Source organism: Anguilla rostrata, chromosome 18, assembly GCF_018555375.3.
Source record: "Anguilla rostrata isolate EN2019 chromosome 18, ASM1855537v3, whole genome shotgun sequence".
Taxonomy (NCBI): domain Eukaryota; kingdom Metazoa; phylum Chordata; class Actinopteri; order Anguilliformes; family Anguillidae; genus Anguilla; species Anguilla rostrata.
This window is the reverse complement of record NC_057950.1, coordinates 27980862-28004068: the sequence shown is the minus strand read 5'-3', so window position 1 is coordinate 28004068 and position 23207 is coordinate 27980862. Positions and strand designations below refer to the sequence as shown.

General features: G+C 42.8%; 1 protein-coding gene and 1 long non-coding RNA gene across 2 annotated transcripts; one reads left to right on the top strand and one right to left on the bottom strand.

Annotated features, from left to right (window-relative positions):
- Window positions 1-7303: 7303 nt before the first annotated feature.
- On the bottom strand, window positions 7304-17573 carry eef1a1a (eukaryotic translation elongation factor 1 alpha 1a). The gene is made up of 8 exons (XM_064316830.1): window positions 17474-17573; window positions 13951-14138; window positions 12120-12299; window positions 10533-10829; window positions 10209-10359; window positions 9576-9832; window positions 8483-8717; window positions 7304-7925 (listed from the first exon to the last, which is right to left on the bottom strand). The coding sequence occupies exons 2-8, from the start codon at window positions 14092-14094 to the stop codon at window positions 7801-7803; spliced, it is 1389 nt and encodes a 462-aa protein (XP_064172900.1). The 5' UTR covers window positions 14095-14138; window positions 17474-17573; the 3' UTR covers window positions 7304-7800.
- Window positions 17574-17677: 104 nt separating this feature from the next.
- On the top strand, window positions 17678-21118 carry LOC135244500 (uncharacterized). The gene is made up of 3 exons (XR_010326985.1): window positions 17678-20093; window positions 20317-20479; window positions 20605-21118. It is a non-coding gene; the product is annotated as an uncharacterized LOC135244500 (long non-coding RNA).
- Window positions 21119-23207: the final 2089 nt, after the last annotated feature.

The following is a 23207-nucleotide window of genomic DNA, read 5'->3' as shown; positions in this document are numbered from 1 at the left end:
TCACAATTTGCGTGAAGTTCCAGTCTGGCAGAACCTGTACGGCACGACATACGGAATGACTGTGTAAAAGTAAAGAGGAATGAAAGTAGTAAACTGATGTCCATTACATTCTCTGACCGGAGAAGACCAACCGCCCCCAAGAGGGGAGGAACTCACGTCCGACGAAGCAAGCAGTTACTTTGAAGTATTGGAATCCTTCGAAAGCGCAAGTGAATCGGAGATTAGTAAAGACTACACCTTCACCAAAGGAAGGAGCTGAGGCAACAGCTAATGAAAGCATTGTGAGTTAAGTATCTTATTCAGTACAGCAGCCAGGTTATGGATATATAAAAGGTTTTAAGCGGATCATTTCACCTGAGCAGGACAAAGGTATTTTGAAACGAAAAAATGGAAATAAGTGATTAAATGACTGAAAATGTTATGCATTAACTAGGCATGATAGGATAAGATAAGATACACTTTATTTTCCCGAAGAAAATTTGTTTTAGACACATCTGGTGCTTGCTGTACAAAGACAGTATACATAATAACACACAATAGGACAGCACAATTGCACATTGCCCATTATACATACATTTAAGACAGGTACCTACAATACATACAACACATACATTATATGTATGGTGATATGTAGGCTATTATTTATGGTTTATAATTATGGCGTACATCTCCGTTGTATCGTGTAATGTTCGCGGTATTAGATCTATGTCTTATAGGCGTGAGAAGGTAAATGCTCATGAGAACAAGGCATGATATTATTAGCATTCAAGAGCTGAGACTGACTAATGGAGATTATATGACACTAACGCTATGTGGTCGGAAGTTAGAGTGTTCTCAGTTGGCGCCGATAAAGCAGACGGTGATGGAATCCTCTTTAGGAATAGAACTGAAATTAAGGTTCGCGAGATCATACCTGGTCGTGTAGCCTACTAGTTGACGGTTTCTGTAAAAAACAGAAATGAATAATTATTAATGTGTACACACCGTCTGATAGAGCAGGGAAATACGTATTTTTAACAAATTGTATGAATTGTTCTGTTTCCAAGTTACTGTATGTGGGGATTTTAACACTGTGACGGAGGCAAGTGATATAGAGGCAACACCTGTTTTTAAAATGTCTAGAGAAGGTAAAGCGTTAAAGAAAGTATGTGAAACTTGCGATTTGCAGAATGTATTTCGAGTGCTTTATCCAGATAAGGATGGATATATACGAGGATTGACTCTGGGTCTAAAACAAGAATTGACCGTAGGCCTAATTATGTTTCCAAATTCATTTGAGTATAAAAACGAATATCTGGTTAATTGCGATCATTTGGCTGTAAGCATTTTACTCCCAATGAAATTCGAGGTTATTGGAAATTAAATACACAATGGCTAAAAAAAGAAAGATGTATTATCAGAATTTAAAGTCCAAATTGGTAAAATCAAATAATTGAATGTCTTTACAAAATCTGATACGGATTTATTACACTTTAACCCTCCTGTTCTGTTCATTTTTTAGGTACAGCAAAAATGTTCCCGGGTCAATCCCCATACAGGGGGGGTTTGCAAATACATGAAATGAACCATTTTCATTTAAAATGTTGATTACACTAATTAAGGCCAGTAGAAGAAGTTTCATACTGAAAAAATAATTTTAAGTATTTTTCCTAGATTTTCAAACTTTAAAAAGGGTCAATTTGACCCGCAACATAACAGGAGGGTTAAAAAGTCTCTCATTTTATTATTCAAGTGTAAAATGCTTAATCGAGAATGGAATGCGCGATAGCATCCTAATGGTGGAATACAGTCTTGCAATCTAAAGGAATAAAATAATGGACGAGGAAAATTATTTTAATTAACTAAAACTGGAATTATCGAAACTGAACGATGAAGTTTTTTTAATGTACATGTACAATCTGGTTATGATATGAAACTTTTTGGCGTAATACGACAATATAAGAAACGTAGGGAGAATAAGTGCACAAAGGGCATGAATGAATGAAATGAAAATGGCGACATCATCAATGATGAAACAAAAAAGAGATTTAGTGAGAACAACGTGTGAGAAGTCATGCAAGATGATAGAAACAAAATACGAATGTAACCCGTGGCATCAGGTAAACGGTGACAGTTTAAAGCCGTTGGGGATATAACTGTAATGAGGAAGATGTAGTTCCATAGCGTATAAAACCCGTGGTAAGCGCTAAGAGAACTACAGCTTTGTTTGACGGGCTTGTCAAGCCGACCAATTCCGGGTTGCGTGGTTCGTCGTTTGTGTAGGCTGGTAGGATATCAGTTCTGGTGAGCACACTTTTAATACTGTTCGCTGAAAGTGATCTTTTACCCTGTTTGTATTTATGTAGTGTTTAGAGCTAGCAGTGTAGGCCGCCAGCCCACTTGCTTGTACCAGTCTTGGCAACGTATTTAGTCTCTCCGTGTTTAATGAATTGCTATTTATTGCTCTTTTCACTTTGTAATAATAAAACGATTTTTGCATTTTTTCCATCAATATGTTGTATGTCATTTATTTGACAACTGCCTTGGGTAACCCCTGTCTATATTAATGGAGTTCTCTTTAACTCACTAAACTAAAGAGTGAAGTAGCCAAATAGGCGGCACTACACAAAAAAGTAACTGCTTCTTTGGAAACAATTCAGAAAAACCAAGAGGCAAGCCCGAGCACACTGGGAAGGGAAACCACAAAAGAGGAGGTAGTGGGAGCAATAGCACAGTTAAACAAAGGTAGAGCTCCAGGTCCGGATGGACTTAGAACAGAATTTTACCCGGCATGCCTTGAGGATATTTCCAGTTTATTGACATCTGTTTTTAATGAAGGTTTGAGGAAGGGTGCATCACATGACGCATTTTATCATGGGGCAATGTTACTGTATAAAAAGGGTGATGAAACTGATTTGGATATTTGGCGACATCTAACTTTAATGAATATGGATTACAAGACCCTAGCAAAAATAATTGAGTAGGATGAATGGATCTCTACAATCATTAATTGATAAAGAGCAAACGTGTTGTTATAGGAAGATTTACTGTATGTGGGACAACTTAAATACACCAAGAGACATACATGTTCTGTCATGGTTCTGGGGTGTAGTGGCCTTGTGCTGCCACTAGAAGGCACCTGGCCTTTGAGAAGTTCTTAATTTGTTCCAGGTGTCTGATTTCCCAATTATTTTCACCTGGGGAGGTGCCTTTAAAAGCACTGACAGAACAGCCATCTGCGCTTCTGTGTAAAATCCTGTTTAACACAAAGCCGGTACGGTAGAGGTATAGGTGCTCGGTGGACGGTTTACTGAACTGTGTTGTAGTTGGTTCTGGGTCCTCTTAAGGCGAGTCAGTCTCTTAGCGCAGTGAGCGCATTCTGACACCTTAAGAGCATTTATACTTTTATTTTGAGCTCGTGTGAGCCGGTGGGTATCGGGACGTTGTCCCGGGTAATGTATTTTGTTTGTGTTTTTCTGAGCTGCGTCTCAGGGTTTTCTTTTCGCTGAGTAAGTTTTGCTACTCAGTTGTCTTTTCTTTTGAGACCAGTTTTGGGTTTGGTACCAGAGCTTCGCCTCTGTACCACTGCTCCTTTTCTTTTTTCGTCCTGGTTTTCACGGGTCGCTTTTGGTTTCGCGAGCCAGTTTTACGGCTGCACAAGGGGGTCCTTCGGAGTGGTTTTTTACTCCGTGTTTTTTTGTTGTTGTTTAGGATCCTTTGTGTGCGGGAGTTGCTCTCCCAAGGATCTTATTTGTTTTGTGTTTTACATTCGGGTGTTCCCCTTCCTTTTGTCCTTCGGGACTTTGTGGCTAACGCTTCCGGTAGCGTCAGCTTTTCGTTCCCCTATATTCGTCGCTTCTGGTTCTCCAACACCCCCACACCATTATATGTTCAGTAGATAGAGTTTTTCTTTTTGGGCTTGGATCAGAAAAAAGCTTTTGATTTCATATCCAGAGAATATTTGTGGTGTACAATGAGAGCGTATGGGTTTCCTTCAGATTTTGTAAACATATGCAAGCTGTTATATACAAAATCTACTGTACACGCGAATGTAAATGGTGTCATAACTGAGCGTTGTCCTTTGAGTGCAGCTTTATATGTTTTAGCAATTAGCCCACTCATACACAGAAGTAAAAATGACCCCAAATATCTGGTATTAAAACAAGTACAGGAGAAAAGGTAGTAATATCAGCGTATGCAGAGGATACTACGGTTATTACAGATCAAAATGAATTAGATATTGTCAACACTCATGAAGATGTATCAGGCACAAAGTTAAATCAAGAAAAAAACAAAGTGTTTAGATAGGTTGTGGAAGACCAGCCCCTTTAAATATAGATATTAAAGATTGGATGAAAATCTTGGGTACACAAATTACAAATGTAAATTGTAGGGAAAGAAATTGGGAATTGAAAGAAATTAAACAAGTGATAGAAAAATGGAGTAACAAAATAGCAAATTACAAACTATATATAAATATAATTAAAACATTTGTTGTTTCAAAACTGAGAGAAATAGAAGTTTTGAAACGACAAATGTGTATCACCAGATTAAACAAATTATGTGTACAGCTAATTTGGGGGACAAAAAGTAAGACAGATATGCTTTATTAATTTAGGGAATATGGGGGTCTAGGAGCAGTGGAACTTGGCTGTAAATGGAAAATTGCTTCCTGTAAAAATGTTGCTTGTAGCATACAAAGGGGAGCAAGTTTGGTAGGTGATGTTTCAACTTGGGTTAAAAAGAGAGAGCTTGAGAAGCAGTGTGATATTTTAAACTAATTTATGGAGATTTTCTTTTTAAGTTTAAATAATTAAACATTGATTGGTCTGGGTTTCCAAATAAAATGATTTCTAAAATTGTGAACAAACATCTCTTTGGTGGAATAATGCATTTTAAAAGTGAGAGATGCACTAAAAATATTAATTCCAAAGTATTATCTGAAAAATTAAGGGATACAACTTGGCTTTTATCTGCTTGCAAACTGCCGGTGCACGTTTTGTAACCACTAAAATGTGTCCAATGTTGAATTGTGTGGAGGATTAAACAAGAGCATCTATAAACTGCCACAGAACAAAACAATTATGGAAGAATATGTATGAAATTGGTCTGAAATTTGATGTATGTATAAAATCAATCATGTATGGTGTATTTAAAGGAAACTTGTCACTTGAAACAAAACAATTTTTTTGGTTTGTAATTTGTATAATAAATTCAAAAATATGACAAACAAGGTACAAAATTATTATTAATCAACTATTATTAGTAGTGATGTAGTAATTAAACAAATAATGGATTTAACAAGATGACAAATGGACTCTGTGTGTAACAAAAAAACACCATGGACTCTTTTGAATATTTTAATGGTGATATGGATTTTGTAACATTTTGTTTTCTTTCATATTTTTGTGAGAATCTGAAACATGTAATGGGCGTGAAAATGTAATAAAGCACTTTAAAAAAATAATTCACAGAAAATGTAGTACATCAACTAGACAGTGAGGACAGAGAGAGATTGGCTTGGTATCCCACTAATGAACCTAGGTTGAGGACTTAACCAACGTAGGTTCATTTGGAATTCTGAAGCATGCAGTCCCAGCAATGTGGACAGTTTTAAATTTTGGATAGTTTAAAAACTAGACTCTATGGTTATGGTTTAACATGGTACAAGCAGCACACTAAGAGCAGGGACGTTGGATCAGGAAGTGATTAAATAATATGAATTAAAGACTGTGGAAGAATGATAGCATGTTTTGAGAAAGCAAATGATTGCATTTTTAAGAGAAGCAAGATTTAATAGTTTCACCTCCACATGCAGTGAAACACACAAGAAGTTTTCCATACTGTAGCACTTATTCTGTACTATAGCAGTTTTTAAAAATCCAGGACTGGTCAGCAGTTAAATCATCTTGTCATGTAGAATGCCGTTTGGCCTATAGTTAAATCATCTTTAATGTCACGTAGAATGCCTTTTGAACCATAGTTAAAACATCTTTAATGTCACGTAGAATGCCTTTTGGCCCATAGTTAAAACCATAAGGTGCCTGGTTTGATGCCAATAAAAGTTTGAGCGCAGGAGCAAGCAACAGCATATCTCAAAGTGCGACACACGTGAAGATTTCAACAGTATAATGTAGAGTCCGACCAATATATTGGACGGCCGATGTTTGCATTTTTGGACCATATTGGTATCGGTAGTCAAGGAGGACATGTGGCCGATATGTAGGACCGATTATTTTTTTTACATGTTTTTTTAGCACTGACACATGGGCGCCCCTAGCACTTTATCTAGTGCTTCTCGCTGCCCACAACATCAACAAGACTCATGCGACCTGGAACTATTTTCTCAGTGTTCATTTCTAAAATTGGTTGACAATGTTAATAATGTTAATATTATAATAGCAATACAATAATGTTAAATATTCTTTAATAAAGTTATTTGTTTAGCGCAAAGCCCCTAGTGCTCGGCACGCGGTGTGCCGAGATTACTGAACTCAGACATTCAGTGCTACTGCAACCAAAGTATGAGTTGAAAATAGAAACGCTTTGTTTTAGTTTCATTAATAGATGATACACAACAACTATGCTGAAAATGATGCAACAGTGAGTTTCTTGAGTAAAAACTGTTGATTTGTAGTGAAATACGTGAATTTGTTGTGATTTACAGCAAGGCATAGTGTAGACATTTTGGGTAGATTTGGAGATGCTAGGTACACTGCTTATTTTGTGCTTCATAGATCTTTAGTAGTTCTACATATCCACCCTTATATTTTATGAACTTGTGGTCAAGAAGTTTTTGATCCAGGACATATACTTTAACCTGCTGTATATATGCAATCACCCAGTATTTCATTGCGAACTAAAAAAGAGCAAATTCGATTTTTTGCCTAGACAATTGCATGTGTGGCACTTTATTTTACATTATTATAAATATAAATTAATCTAAGCTAGTATTGTGTTACAAATGTCTTGCTTCATTTGAGCCATTTTTCAAGTCTCTGTGGTGTTCACATCTGGAGTTATAAAGCTTTAAATAGGGTACCCCCTAAATGGGCAAGGATTGGCCAGATTTGGCATGTGCGCTAAGGGGTTAAGACAGCAGTCTTCTGAGTACCTTTGCGTAGTCATATCGGTGCAAAATCGGTGCACAATCCACATAGAAAATGTCTATTTTCATTACAGCTCAAAAATTCACTATATCGGCCGCCGTATCGGAAATCGGTGAATTTTTCCCCTATAAAATCGGTATCGGCATTGGTCTCAAAAATCCCATGTTGGTCGGGCTGTAATATAAAGCGTGCCTGATGATTGCATGCGGCTGGTATTGGGAATATATGCGAGGCATTTTTTTATTTCTTCAATTCACAGTTCAAACAGAGCATATCATTCACTTTTATCTACTGAAGCGATTTAAGTTAGTATTTCAACAAACTGAACATCTACTAATGGCAAACAAACACAAAAAGCAAGTGAATGTGAAGACTAGACCAGAGAGGCCTGGCTCTAAGGCCTTCAGCCATCTTAACGCTTCTCACACATGGAGGTGTTCATGGTCACGGTCCCAATGACAAGTACACCTTCAGAAGAAATTAACTAGCCTAATAAACAGAAGAAGCCATGTGCAATGGTACGAAAAACTGATGGTCATCACAAATATCCCGGTTTTATGTTCTAATTTTTTTTCCTTCTGATAGTTTTGCGATGCATTGTAATAATTAACCAGTCTTTGACAATGGAGCGGAAGCGGCCAATCAGAGAGCAGAGCTGGGAGCCGGTCGTCCTGCCACGCGTGACCCGGGAGTCGGCAGCGCGGCACAACGTTCATTTGGCCTTCTGGGCCTTCTGGGCTGACTTGGTGACCTTGCCGGTGGTGGGCGCCTTCTTCTCCACGCCCTTGATGACGCCGACGGCCACGGTCTGACGCATGTCGCGCACCGCAAAGCGCCCTGGGAAGGCAAGGAGAGCATGAGTAAGGCTGATCACCCCTTTGAGCTGTTCACGCAAGGCGGAAACGTGAAACTGCGAGAAGCCTGGATGACACTCGTGCTTGTACAGGAGAATACCGTACAGAACAGTGTTGCTACTGGACATGTTTCCCCCGGTAAAAAAAAGACTAACAGCTCCGGGTTCCATAGGAGGTGCCACCGTTTCACTTGGGTCCTGAATGACTGATCAGTAATGATCCCAGGACTCTAATGACTAAAGCAGTGTGTTTGCTGCTGTTCAGACTGAACTCACCCTAGGTACTTTAAGAGCCAACTGCTCACAAAACCACTTTATATTTAACTGAACCAGCCAATTTCACAGCTGCAAACTCTCCTTCTCCAGTAGGGGTCAGTGGCTAATGGGAAGTTCCCATTAACATTGAATAAGGCGCATACATCAGGCATTGTGTATGTTTGTGACTAGCATAAGGCCCATACATCAAGTATTATGAATGTTTGTGACTGGCTGAGCTGTGTAGCCCAGTGTTCCCCAGGCTGAGGCAGTGGGCGGGGCTTACCGAGAGGGGGGTACTCGGAGAAGCTCTCCACACACATGGGCTTCCCCGGGACCATGTCCACGATGGCGGCGTCGCCAGACTTGAGCGACTTGGGGTTGTCCTCCAGCTTCTTGCCCGAGCGGCGGTCGATCTTCTCCTTGAGCTCGGCGAACTTGCAGGCGATGTGGGCGGTGTGGCAGTCCAGCACCGGGGCGTAGCCGGCGCTGATCTGGCCCGGGTGGTTCAGGATGATCACCTGGAAAAGGCCAACACCACTGTGCATTCCAGCTGTCTTGGACCCCCACCTCATCCTCAACACGTTCAAGTCCTCTTACACTGCTGCCAGTATCTACATTTCTCTTATTCAAGAGTCATTTATTAAACTGGCTGGGGGCCTCCAAAAACAGGTATAATTGTGCAGGGACGGGGTGGTCTGGGCTAGTTGATATGACATTTCTATTTTCATTAACAGAAATGTCCTCACTGCTTTTATTGGTATGCGTGTACTGTGCTTTTTTTAAATACCCAAACATTCCAAAGGCAAATTTTTTATCTATATTCTATGGACAGTAACTCTATGACTCTGGATTTGGATGATAAGAGTGCTGTTCTATGTTCTATGGACAGTAACTAGATTTGGATGATAAGAGTGCTGCTCTATGTTCTATGGATAGTAACTCTATGACTCTGGATTTGGATGATAAGAGTGCTGCTCTATGTTCTATGGACAGTAACTCTATGACTCTGGATTTGGATGATAAGAGTGCTGCTCTATGTTCTATGGACAGTAACTCTATGACTCTGGATTTGGATGATAAGAGTGCTGCTCTATGTTCTATGGACAGTAACTCTGGATTTGGATGATAAGAATGCTGGTCTATGTTCTATGGACAGTAACTCTGGATTTGGGTGATAAGAGTGCTGCTCTATGTTCTATGGACAGTAACTCTATGACTCTGGATTTGGATGATAAGAGTGCTGCTCTATGTTCTATGGACAGTAACTCTGGATTTGGATGATAAGAGTGCTGCTCTATGTTCTATGGACAGTAACTCTGGATTTGGATGATATGAGTGCTGCTGATTTTGGCATTGTGGCAGCCTTGGGGGGTCACCTGCGCGGTGAAGTTGGCGGCCTCCTGGGGCGGGTCGTTCTTGCTGTCCCCGGCCACGTTGCCGCGGCGGATGTCCTTGACGGAGACGTTCTTGACGTTGAAGCCCACGTTGTCGCCCGGCAGTGCCTCGGTCAGCGCCTCGTGGTGCATCTCCACCGACTTCACCTCCGTCGTCACGTTGACGGGGGCGAAGGTCACCACCATGCCGGGCTTCAGCAGGCCCGTCTCCACGCGACCCACTGGCACCGTCCCAATGCCTGGCACACCCAGTTAAAGGTGTGGCATCACAAAACCGTACAAGTCATTCCCACATCCCAAAATGTCATAGGCGGGATTCCTCCTTCAACAGGGGTGCTTCAAAATAAGACCTGACTGCTTCTCTCTCGGAATTTAATAATAAAAATACTAATTTGCACTGAACCCTCAACATGTCTCATGTCATTACTATTCATAAACGTATTATTAATTAATTATTCATAAGTGTAATTTCAGACTTCAGTTTAGTTGCTTGAATGCATTATTACTCACTTAGTTCCCCACTTTCCCAAAATGAATTCATGGCCACTCCAACACCCTGCCTCAGACACAGGCCGCCCACATACCCCCCTCCCCCCTGCTTTTTAAGCCCCTCACCGCCGATCTTGTAGACATCCTGCAGCGGCAGGCGCAGGGGTTTGTCCGTGGGGCGGGACGGGGGCTGGATGGCGTCCAGGGCCTCCAGCAGGGTGGTCCCGGACGCGTTGCCGTCCTTCCTCGTGATCTTCCAGCCCTTAAACCAGGTCATCTAAAGAGAGAGCACTGCAGTGAATAAACTGGGAGAAAGCACCTGTAAACCAGTACAGGCTGGGTTCGGTCCTCTTCAGTCAATTCAGGCATTAATGTAAATTCAGTCCAGTTCATCATAGAGTATTACAGGAGAATCTTGGGGAATCTTGTTGGGACTGGGCCTGTGCTCACGTTTGGGCTGGACTCCAGCATGTTGTCCCCGTTCCAGCCGGAGATGGGCACGAAGGCCACCGTGTCGGGGTTGTAGCCGATCTTCTTGATGTAGGTGCTGACTTCCTTGACAATCTCCTCGTAGCGCTTCTGGCTGTAGTTGGGCTCGGTGGAGTCCATCTTGTTGATGCCCACGATGAGCTGCTTGACGCCCAGCGTGTAGGCCAGCAGGGCATGCTCCCGCGTCTGCCCGTTCTTCGAGATGCCCGCCTCGAACTCGCCCACCCCCGCTGCCACGATCAGCACCGCGCAGTCCGCCTGGGTGAGGGAGGGGGAGTTTCATCAAGTTTTTAAAAATGACATCGTCAATTAATTTCTTCGGCAATAATGACTGAAATTGTAATCACGCACAAAGTCGATATCAGGGGTGCCAACACCGCAGAAGTGAAAATCTTCCCCCTATTTTCAGCATAAACAACCACAGCACAAGTGAAGGTGGGGCTGTGATTTTCTTTCTGCCAGATTAGTATAAATATGCCCACTGCTCTGCCCGCTACAAGCCAGGTGGACTTTGCTATCGATTACAATGGATGTTTACTTAAACAGCAGCGATTATGATGGAACGGTGACGTTTTCAAAGTCGTCCTGCTGCATCGGCCACACAGGCATTTCATAAGTAGAAAAAAGGAAAGACAGAAATGCATGCTGCGTTCATTTACATACAGGTGTGCCCATTATACCTTTAAATTCAGTTTTGAGCCCAGAGATGTGCATATAGTTTCACAAAATCTGTAATTGTAATATTCTGGGAAAACAATAAATTGATTTGGCTCCCAAGAACTTACTCTAAATATGAAAAGCACTAATAATAAGCTATGGTCTCTCTATCCACCCAAAACATCAGCAGAAATATTAACGATTTACATGATATACAGGTCTGACTGTGAGGACCTAAATACAAGCGCACAGGTCAGGCGAAAGTGCCAGAAGACCAACATTAGATACCTGGTTAGCTATTTATCCTGTTTGTCCAACTTACACCTTACAGGGAAAAAAAGCACAGAACAAGAATAGTTTCTTGTCAATGATGGCTAAGAGTCGTCAGTGTGGATATATCTATGAAAAGAATACAAAGTAGTAAACAGGCTACATTGCTAGTTAGCTGGGAAAATGAGACCTTTGTAATATGCATTAAGCCCATTGTGATGCATATGAGTCATAAATGTTCTCTATCCACCCCGGACGAGCAGCTTCTGCGTTGGGTCCACGGCACGCATTCTCAAAATCGATCAGACACACTGTGACATTATCTACTAACTGGGGCCAAACCCACACTTGTCTCTCCATAAAAACAAATGGCGCAGCTTTGCTTCAACAGGTGGATACAGCCTACCTTAAGACCCTTCAAACAGCTCTAATTCATGGCTGCTGGCCAAGTTCTGTTTGTATTATTATTCTGGATGTGGATTTTTAAATCCCACCACCACAAATCATTTAGGCTCCGGTATTAATACCCAGGTCATGTGCTACTGACATCATATGTGATGCCTGTGCTGCTTCTGACCAATAAAAACCTGGGAAATGGCAGTGACAGAGATGCAGACGGACCTGGGAGGTGCCTGTGATCATGTTCTTGATGAAGTCCCTGTGCCCAGGGGCATCGATGATGGTGACGTAGTACTTGCTGGTCTCAAACTTCCACAGGGAGATGTCGATGGTGATACCGCGCTCCCGCTCGGCCTTCAGCTTGTCCAACACCCAGGCGTACTTGAAGGAGCCCTTGCCCATCTGGCGCAAAAACAGCAAACACAAAGATGTGTGCTACAGGCGACAGAACACTGGAAAGAGTGCAGACGCATGTGAGCGTGTCAGGCTGGAGCGCATGTCAGCATGTCCCACTGGACTGCATGTGCATGTCAGCATGTCGCACTGGAGCGCATGCGCATGTGAGCGTGTGGGGCTGGAGTGCATGTGCATGTCAGCATGTCGCACTGGAGCGCATGTGCATGCTAGCGTGTCGCACTGGAGCGCATGTGAGCGTGTCGTACTGCAGCGCATGTGCATGTCAGCATGTCGCGCTGGAACGCATGTGCATGCTAGCGTGTCACACTGGAGCGCATGTGAGCGTGTCGTACTGGAGCGCATGTGCATGTCAGCATGTCGCACTGGAGCGCATGTGCATGTCAGCATGTCGCACTGGAGCGCATGTGCATGTCAGCATGTCGCACTGGAGCGCATGTGCATGTCAGCGTGTCACGCTGGAGTGCATGTGCATGTGAGCAGGTTGCACTGGACTGCATGTGCATGTCAGCAAGTCGCACTGGAGCGCATGTGCATGTCAGCGTGTCGCGCATGTGCATGTCAGAATGTCGTACTGGAGCGAATGTCAGCGTGTCACACTGGAGTCCATGTGAGCGTCATACTGGAGCGCATGTGCATGTCAGCATGTCGCACTGGAGCGCATGTGCATGTCAGCATGTCGCACTGGAGCGCATGTGCATGTCAGCATGTCGCACTGGAGCGCATGTGCATGTCAGCGTGTCACGCTGGAGTGCATGTGCATGTGAGCGTGTTGGGCTGGAGCGCATGTGCATGTGAGCGTGTTGCACTGGACTGCATGTGCATGTCAGCTAGTCGCACTGGAGCGCATGTGCATGTCAGCGTGTCGTACTGGAGCGCATGTGCATGTCAGCGTGTCGTACTGGAGCGCATGTGCATGTCAGCATGTCGCACTGGAGCGCATGTGCATGTCAGCATGTCGCACTGGAGCGCATGTGCATGTCAGCGTGTCACGCTGGAGTGCATGTGCATGTGAGCGGGTTGCACTGGACTGCATGTGCATGTCAGCAAGTCGCACTGGAGCGCATGTCAGCGTGTCGCACTGGAGCGCATGTGCATGTCAGCATGTCGCGCATGTGCATGTCAGAATGTCGTACTGGAGCGAATGTCAGCGTGTCACACTGGAGTGCATGTGAGCGTGTCGTACTGGAGCGCATGTGCATGGCAGCATGTCATACTGGAGCACATGTGCATGTCAGCATGTGCGTACCACCAGCTGCACAGCGCATGCTCTGCTCTGGAGTGGATTTCAGGCACTGCTGCCACAGGCAGGCTGTGGGTGACCCGAGGGGGCACTGCTCCTCCTTCCCTGGGTTAGGCCCGCTGCTGGACCCAGGGGGCCATCCTCAAAAGTGGAACAGTGTCGGTGTCTTATCAGGGTGTGCCACCCAGGAGCACACGTATTTCCAGAATATTTTTGTTTTTGTTAGAAAATAAAATTATTCTGGATAAAATAATATGTACAGTCCCAGGTTATGATTATGTATCTGGTCCTAGAGACGTCACAGTAAATCGGACAACCCCTCAGGTCTGCACTATGACAGGAGGAAGCCACTTCTGTTTGAGAGGAGGCCTAGCGGGGGACACGCGCGTTTCCTACTTCAGCGGCTTCCTTCTCAAACTTCTCGATGGTCCTCTTGTCGATGCCGCCGCACTTGTAGATGAGGTGTCCGGTGGTGGTGGACTTGCCAGAGTCCACGTGGCCAATGACCACAATGTTGATGTGCAGTTTCTCCTTGCCCATTGCTGAGAATCCGATTCAAGACAACGCCGATTCTGAAAAGTCTCCTGAACACAAAACACAAAAGCACTCAGTGAGTTATGAATGTAAAGTAAATCCACATGAGACTGCTTCTCCATCAAACTAAGACACAATAACCAGGTCCCATTGGAGCACTTCAGCCACTAATCCAGTTCACCAAGATAACACCAGGGAAATTTGAATTCCAGATTTCAAAACGAATTTACTGTACAATATGGACAGTGTTAAACTGGCTATGCAATAACTGCTGTGTGAGGCCAAACGCAGGAAGACTGAATGTAATTCATATTACAGAAATGCTAATACACTAACGAGCTGAAACAAGGTGAATATGAGATAATTTGCCTCAGGCACTCGTGGGTCTTGCTCCTAGCCATCATCTCTAGCAGCAGACAACACTCCAACAATCCCTCTCCTACTGTACTAAGGAGACTGCCCTTAATCAGCCACACTCTGCTACTCCTGCACTAAGGAGACCGCCCTTAATCAGCCACACTCTGCTACTCCTGCACTAAGGAGACCGCCCTTAATCAGCCACACTCTGCTCCTCCTGCACTAAGGAGACCGCCCTTACTCAGCCACTCCCTCTTTTACTGTACTAAGGAGACTGCCCTTAATCAGCCACACTCTGCTACTCCTGCACTAAGGAGACCGCCCTTAATCAGCCACACTCTGCTACTCCTGCACTAAGGAGACTGCCCTTAATCAGCCACACTCTGCACCTCCTGCACTAAGGAGACCGCCCTTAATCAGCCACACTCTGCTCCTCCTACACTAAGGATACCTCCCTTAATCAGCCACACTCTGCACCTCCTGCACTAAGCAAAACTCCCTTAATCAGCCACACTCTGCACCTCCTGCACTAAGGAGAACTCCCTTAACCAGCCACACTCTGCTCCTCCTGCACTAAGGAGAACGCCCTTAATCAGCCACACTCTGCTCCTCCTGCACTAAGGAGACCTCCCTTAATCAGCCACACTCTGCTCCTCCTATACTAAGCAGAATGCCCTTAATCAGTCACACTCTGCTCCTCCTGCACTAAGGAGACCTCCCTTAATCAGCCACACTCTGCTCCTCCTATACTAAGCAGAATGCCCTTAATCAGTCACACTCTGCTCCTCCTGCACTAAGGAGACCTCCCTTAATCAGCCACACTCTGCTCCTCCTATACTAAGCAGAATGCCCTTAATCAGTCACACTCTGCTCCTCCTATACTAAGCAGACTGCCCTTAATCAGCCACACTCTGCACCTCCTGCACTAAGGAGACCGCCCTTAATCAGCCACACTGTGCACCTCCTGCACTAAGCAGAACTCCCTTAATCAGTCACACTCTGCTCCTCCTATACTAAGCAGACAGCCCTTAATCAGCCACTCCCTCTCCTCCTGTACTAAGGAGACTGCCCTTACTCAGCCACTCCCTCTCCTCCTGTACTAAGGAGACTGCCCTTACTCAGCCACTCCCTCTCCTCCTGTACTAAGGAGACTGCCCTTACTCAGCCACTCCCTCTTTTACTGTACTAAGGAGACTGCCCTTACTCAGCCACTCCCTCTCCTCCTGTACTAAGGAGACTGCCCTTACTCAGCCACTCCCTCTTTTACTGTACTAAGGAGACTGCCCTTACTCAGCCACTCCCTCTCCTCCTGTACTAAGGAGACTGCCCTTACTCAGCCACTCCCTCTTTTACTGTACTAAGGAGACTGCCCTTACTCAGCCACTCCCTCTCCTCCTGTACTAAGAGACTGCCCTTACTCAGCCACTCCCTCTTACTGTACTAAGGGACTGCCCTTATCACCACCTCTCTCCTCCTGTACTAGGAGACTGCCCTTACTCAGCCACTCCCTCTTTACTGTACTAAGGAGACGCCCTTACTCAGCCACTCCCTCTCCTCCTGTACTAAGGAGACTGCCCTTACTCAGCCACCTCCTCTCCTCCTGTACTAAGGAGACTGCCCTTACTCAGCCACTCCCTCTTTACTGTACTAAGGAGACTGCCCTTAATCACCACTCCTCTCCTCCTGTACTAGGAGACTGCCCTTAATCAGCCACTCCCTCTCCTCCTGTACTAAGGAGACTGCCCTTACTCAGCCACTCCCTCTCCTCCTGTACTAAGGAGACTGCCCTTACTCAGCCACTTCCTCTTTTACTGTACTAAGGAGACTGCCCTTACTCAGCCACTCCCTCTCCTCCTGTACTAAGGAGACTGCCCTTACTCAGCCACACTCTGTTCCTCCGCTACATATACGGCGCATGCTTTCCATTTGTTAAGTAGATCTTTTTACCCCTTCTTTTGTCAGCGCTTCATCGGTCACAGAACTCACCATTTTGTGGTTATCTTATTCTGGTCATCACTGAGAACAGCAGCCAGTTGTGAAGATATCCATTAGCTATAATAACCATCACTCTCTTAGGCATTTGTAAAGTGTTATCTTTTTTTAAATAAACAGTTTAAAAACATGCACATCACGAAGACGATGATTTACTACTATGAATGAAATCTCAATGAGATTATTGCAGTAGTAGACATATGACAAACAACAGTTAAGTATCCCAGGAAATGATCTCAGTTGTCATTACACTGTTTTACTAAAACAGCCTAACCTTAAAAAAAAAAAAAACATAAAAAACAAGATCCGTATACCAACATCAACAGACTAACTTGCAGTGTTGTGTACAGCCCACACTCCTCCAGACAACAAAACACAACCTCAACAGAGTTTAGCCCATCTCGCTAACGTGAACTTGCTATTACCTGCTAAGTGCTGCTGGCTAGTCACCTGCGTCCTACGTAAAGCAAATGTTCGCTTACGTTAGGGCATCGTGTGGCACATTGCGTCCATAATTTCCGACGTAACCACAGTTATGCAGGCTTGGACCATTTCTACAACGCGTCAATTTGATTATGCCGAACCACATTTTTCTGGCATGCAACCTTATAATAGTCGCAGTTCTAAATAAAACCAAAGATTGTGTATTACGTTCAGGCCAACCAATTACAAATAAAAGTGGTCCAGGTACCAACGAAGCATGTAAATCACCAGACATTATTTAAAACGCTAAGAATGTGGAAATGGGTTTAATGTGAGCATGCTGTAGCGGAGGAGATCAGCGAGGCGTCTAGTTGCAGGATTAAGTTGTCCAATCCCGCCCCTCCATCGCGACGCCATATCTCATCTATGCCCGACTCAGGTTGCTTTCTGTCAAAGTAGCACAATGTCGTCCTCATACATCACTAGCTTGTTCCCAGATGCAAGGTTTCTAAAATACCATCATGTGCAACACCGTCCGGTGAAATATTTTTCTCAACCGAATTTGTTAAAGAAATACAGTGATGTCGCATTATATCATTCCCGCATTTCCTACCTGTATTCCCGGCTACTATTTGCGTTCGGCGCAGAGGAGATGGAGAGCGCCTGCTCATCCGCTTATATCGCAGACGGAGGGGGTGTCGGAATTGTCGTCAGTGCTGTCATTGCTCTTACCCCCTCTAGGACCAAATACAGAATCATGCGCTATAGGGAGTACACGGTGCCTACTTGCTAGTTTTAACCACAGACCGTGTAAAAAAGGTTTTAACTGAAAGGAAATTGAGTGATATCTTACAAATGTGGGAAATGACAGTAATTTAAAGCGACTTTATAAAACTAAAATAAACGCTTTACTGTTTTTTTTTTTAAAAACGGAATGCAAGCAAGCAAGCTTGGAGAGTTAATGTTGCTCTGTTTTACCTTTATAAAGTGAACGCACAAACTTTTGAGGGATTGTATTTTTTATAAGGAGATAGAAGTAATCCACCGATGGGGATAGAAGGTGGTTAAAGGAGCAACGGAGATTAGACGTCTTCAAACGCAACTAATATTCTGTCTTAACTATCAAATTTTAAGTGTGAATTTTGTTGAATTACACCGCAGTGCCGTGTTTAAGTAAAGAAGGATAATGGAAGGATGCATTCACCATAGCCATGGTTGAGCTTCTGGCTGACGTTGTAGCTACACATGGATTCTATCTAGCCTCTGCAATACATCTTAATTTGTTGTTGACCAACAGCCGTTTTCTCCTCGGTGAAGATAGATTGGACTTCGAGATTCACTCACTACTCAAACGGACTGAACTTTTTATTCCGAGGACCGACCGAGGTCTTACTTCGTTTACCAGACTCTCACCAGTGCTCTCTTTCTTCTTAATGATGTTCCAAACAGTTGATTTTGGTTAGCCGAAGGTTTGGCCTATGACTCTGACTATTATTATTATGATGATTATTATTATTAGGATGACGATGATGGTTGTCGTTGTTATTGTTGAACTATAGGTAAGATATTGAAAGGCTTGCTAATCATTAACCAAAGCACATAATTATCTCAAACTAACTGTATCTGAAAGAGTGCCCCATGTAGACATATCCTCAACCTTTCCCTGATGTGAAATCATTTTTATAATTTACATTTTTGTTCAAATACAGTGTATATTCAGTGTTTCACTGCTGGCTTGGAATAGGTTATTAAAACCAGTTTTGCTCCTTGAACAAAATATACAGTGTCATGAAAACATATTTGCCACTTTCCTGATTTCTTCTATTACTGCATATTTGTCACACTGAAACAAATTTGCATAAATATGCACACTTGCAAAAATTCTGTTCTTATTCTGCATCAGGAGTAAGTAGCGGTGTGGATATGCACCCATCTCCCTGAAGATAATTACCCTCTGGAATCTGTGCAATGTGACTTAACCAAGCGGCCAAAACCAGACTTCGTTTTTGAAGCTCATTTCCTGGTCTTGTTGTTCCTGGTTGTTCAATAGCGCCGCTGCGGTTGGCTCCAGTATAGGTGTTTTCATATCCGGTTTCCATGTAAATCTACGGTACAAATGCGGTCAAAATACAAAGTCAATAATTTTTTCTCACAAGAACAAATAGTCACAATATGTGTATTTTATTCGTCTTATGACTCTCCATGGGTCGATTTCATGATTTATTGTGTCATTTGGTCACTTGTAATATTTGTTGTGGACCAATGAGGTATAGTTTTCGTCACTTCCTGATTACTGCAGAGGACTAAGCTACAGTAGGGGCTACAGTCTATGGTCACCGGGGTGGGAGGTGGCGCCTCTTGGCCTTGACATTGACCAAATACTAAACATGACTACTTTCCTTTACATACAGTGATCATCATAAATGGAAATCCAGCTGTATCTCTTTACAAATAAAAATATTTGGGGTAACTGTATGATGTAGTGTTTCAGCAACACTGGTTTACCAGATACCAGTGAAACATATCAAGTCTAACAAGGACCCAAAGGTGCTCAATTGAATTTTGATGTTGCTCAGCACACCCCATCAAACATCACTCAATGTTGACTAATTCACTGATTTTACAGTTATTGATGACATATCTTTCTATGTTGCGGTTAAGTATATGTTTAATAGATGTCAATTTTGTTTTCTTTTTTGTGATGGTCATAATTTAGAAGCAGAAACAAATTTTGCTCAGAGGGGGTGTACTCATTTGCAACATGGCTTTTTATAATGTTGGTTAAATAAAACATACTTTCCTGTTTAGCATTGCAGTATTGCTGAAGCACTACATAATATAGGAACCCCAAATCGTTTTTATTTGTAAAGCGATAAAGCTGGATTTCCATTTTTCAGAGAGGGTGTACTCATTTATGATGTGCACTGTAACATTGCTGTGTCCCAAGCATGGTGCCCTAAAATTGGGGGGATTATGTATAAAAAGGTCTGTAATTCATACACGGTTCACCCGATATGGATGTAAATACCCTTTTTTATTACAAATCTCAAATTGTGGAGTACAGAGGCAAATCAATAAATGATGGGTCTTTGTCCGAAACATTATGGAGGGCACTGTATTCCTAATAATATTAAAATGTGTTTAATTTCATATATTTCTGCCTCTGCTGCTGACGTTGAGAGGTCCTTGACTTTGCCTGACAGTCCTCGATTGATTGTTCTCGGTATGCATGTGTATGTTTAATTTAACTTTTCCTTGACCATGTGGCCACACCACAGGGCCTAGAAGGCCCATGTGATCTTTGTCACACTTGAGTAAAACCACATTTTGTCAGTGATATGTAACTTTGTGATCTGTAATTATATGAGAAATAAACCATGTTGACTATTTTCACAAAACACATGCAATACGTGTGTTCTTTTCCTGTTTGTTTAATTAATAATTATCTAATTATAGGTCCGATGGAACAGACAAGTTGCTGGATGGTGACCATAGAGAGCCAAGTGTTGACTGAGGGGGAGTCATTCACATTGGGGTTTGCCACACTGGTTTCCTGCTTCTATAACTTCAACCTGAAGTATCAGGATGGTGCTTGCTGCACATTGGAGTTCATCCAGAGGTAGCATAATCCTTTCAAATATCAATTTGAACATTGAACATTTGAAGGTTTAGCCATTGTGGCTCATTTTCCAGATTATTTTGCAAATAATTGTATTTTTCAAATTTTACTGTTTTGCTTTGCAGATTCTTTATTGGTATTAACCCAGAGCGTGGGTCCAAAGCTCGGCAGGGGAAGGTCAGTAGCAAGCGTTCTGGGAAGGTGGTCCAGAAAAAACAGACATCTCTTAATCCTCATGTGTGCACCTTCATGAAGAAATTTATGGACTTTCAGTGGGACTTTGTCTAATGTTTTTCTAAGGTTGCAGATATTCAAATTTAATTACTGCTAGGTTCACCCGATATGGATGTAAATACCCTTTTTTATAACAAATAAATAAATAAAGGCAAATAAATAAATGATGGGTCGTTGCCCCAAACATTATGGAGGGCACTGTATATGTTTTCACTTAAGTTTTTGTTTAGTGTGTTCTACAGTCAAGGAGATCAGGATTTGAGTTGACCTTAAGGCAATCTGTTTGGACTTTGTACTCCAAATAAGTTTCTTTTTAATCACATTGCAGCTATTTTTGCTGATTTTTGAAATTCCAAGCACTTTACTTTTTGAAAAACTGAAATAAAAAAGTAAGAATACATTTAATCACTTTGCATTTATTTTTGTTGATTTTCAAAAATTCAAGCACTTTGTGAAAAACTGAATTGTGAAATAAGAGAGTATTTTTGACTGACTGACTGTTTCATGATGTTTGAAATAGCAATGTTAGGCTAGTTCACACTTTTTAAAACAGTAATCATCTTGTGATGAATACATTATTTTACTACAAATGCAGTGAAACTATAACTGAATTGATTACAGCAACAATGCAGCATATTTGGAGTACAGTAATGTATTGTAGTCTGACAATACAGCAGCAATGCTGTTAAAAACACCACTTTCCTGTCGAAACTGCTGCCAGTAAAGTACTGTAAATCTAAGGAAAATACAGTAATATACTGTATTTGGAGTGCAGTAATTTACTGTAATATTGAAATACAGTAACAATGCTGTAAAAAAGCAGAACTTTACTGGCGAAACTGCTGCCAGTAAATTACTGTAAATTTACATGAAAATTTCTTAAATAACGGGTTAGCCCACACTGTAAGTGGAATAACCCCTCCGGCCTGTCCCGTAATTGGAAAGTAACATAGGCTACTATGGGGCTGGTTAACCGGCCCTCGGCTTCGCCTTGGCAGCCCGTCGTACGTGTAAGGAATAAACCACGACGGCAGCCTTGCCAGGTGGGAAATATTAAACTATCCTACCGGAGGCTTAAAATTATCGGATTTTAAAGAACATGATCGTGCACAGCCAAAAAAGAGAAATCACAGGTGTACATACGTAATTTCACAAAAATAGCGTATTTATTGTAAGCAACAACCTTGTTTGACATGCCTGCTCACATACTTCAGCCAATGAGTGCAATACCAACAACCATAAATGGGAGAAAACCATTTGCCCACCACATTGGCTGCGTGGAAGCAGGCAACTTCCTAGACCCTACTCAAATGAATGAGACTCACACTAAAAAGCGTGGTCTACGGATGATGTCAAATAGTCTACAATTAAATCGCAATCGCTCAAACATGCAATCGTTATAATTGAGAGTTGTGACATCACAATTCACCATATACAGTATGAGAAAAGGCAAACCGGATCCAGAATCAGCAGCCAGGGAACTTAGTAAATTAATGCACTTTTTTGTGAAATTTTGGGCATGTGACGCTTTACAATTGTGCGCCTGTTGTTCCCTAACCTAAATGCAGGTATAGCATAAAAAAATGCAGCTAAAAGCGCAAACAGCACAGTTTCTTCAGCTGTCAATCACCCTGTTTTGAGTACGAACACGGTAATTAGGGTGATAAAAAGAACTAAAACTACTTCACACTTCTCTCACAAGTGTGGGCAATTGTCCCCAGCCGTGTTTTGGTCTGTGGCCGTCTTTGCAGTTTCTGCATCTTCAACCCTTAAAGGCCTATGAGTGAGACTTAATTTGAGGAATAGAAATTAAAAAGCAAGAATGAGTGTTTGATATTCATTTTAAAAACATAAATCGAAAAACGAGAATCAATTGGTTATATGTGTTGCTGACTGATATTAAACATACAAGTACATAAAATGAACTTGCTGTCGATTTTAAAGTTCATTGTGTTATGTTCGGATTTCCGTTTTGTCAAGGAGAAGGGAAGAATTCTAGGTTCCTCATTCAAACCGTTCACTATTCATGTCACACAAAGTGACGTGACAATGCCTTTTGCCGAATTCAAAACGAGACTACGGAGCTACGAGGACACAGAAGATGCGCGCAACAGCATCCGATGACTACGTCATGAAGGCGCGAGTGCAGCCGAGGGCGAGACCCGCTATGGCAAGTGCAAGTGATCGGGGAGCCGAGCATGCGGACATATAGTGTGCTTCAGATGTGGCTTGAAAGGACACAAAGCCAGAGCATGTCAACGCAAGCAGTGGTGTAATCAGTGTAAAAGCACCACACATCGGGACGCAACCTGCAGACGGAAACAGCGGCGGGACGAAGCGCGACAAGTTTCTGAGGAGGGGAGTGGCAGGGCGTTTGCATTCCTGGCGAGCGACGGGGACGCGGAGATCCAGCCAGGGCGCGGTATCAAGATGATAGGTCTGACGGTGGATACTGGGGCAACTTCGCATATCATCACGAATATAGCAAAGTTCA

What these genes read in the sequence shown, in the direction of transcription:
- eef1a1a (XM_064316830.1), bottom strand. Translation starts at nt 14,094, where the DNA reads ATGGGCAAGGAGAAACTGCACATCAACATTGTGGTCATTGGCCACGTG. An exon ending in GGATGTCTACAAGATCGGCG is followed by an intron (nt 9,833 to 10,208) that starts GTGAGGGGCTTA and finishes TGGGTGTGCCAG; the next exon opens with GCATTGGGACGGTGCCAGTG. An exon ending in CCGCCAACTTCACCGCGCAG is followed by an intron (nt 8,718 to 9,575) that starts GTGACCCCCCAA and finishes GGCCTTTTCCAG; the next exon opens with GTGATCATCCTGAACCACCC.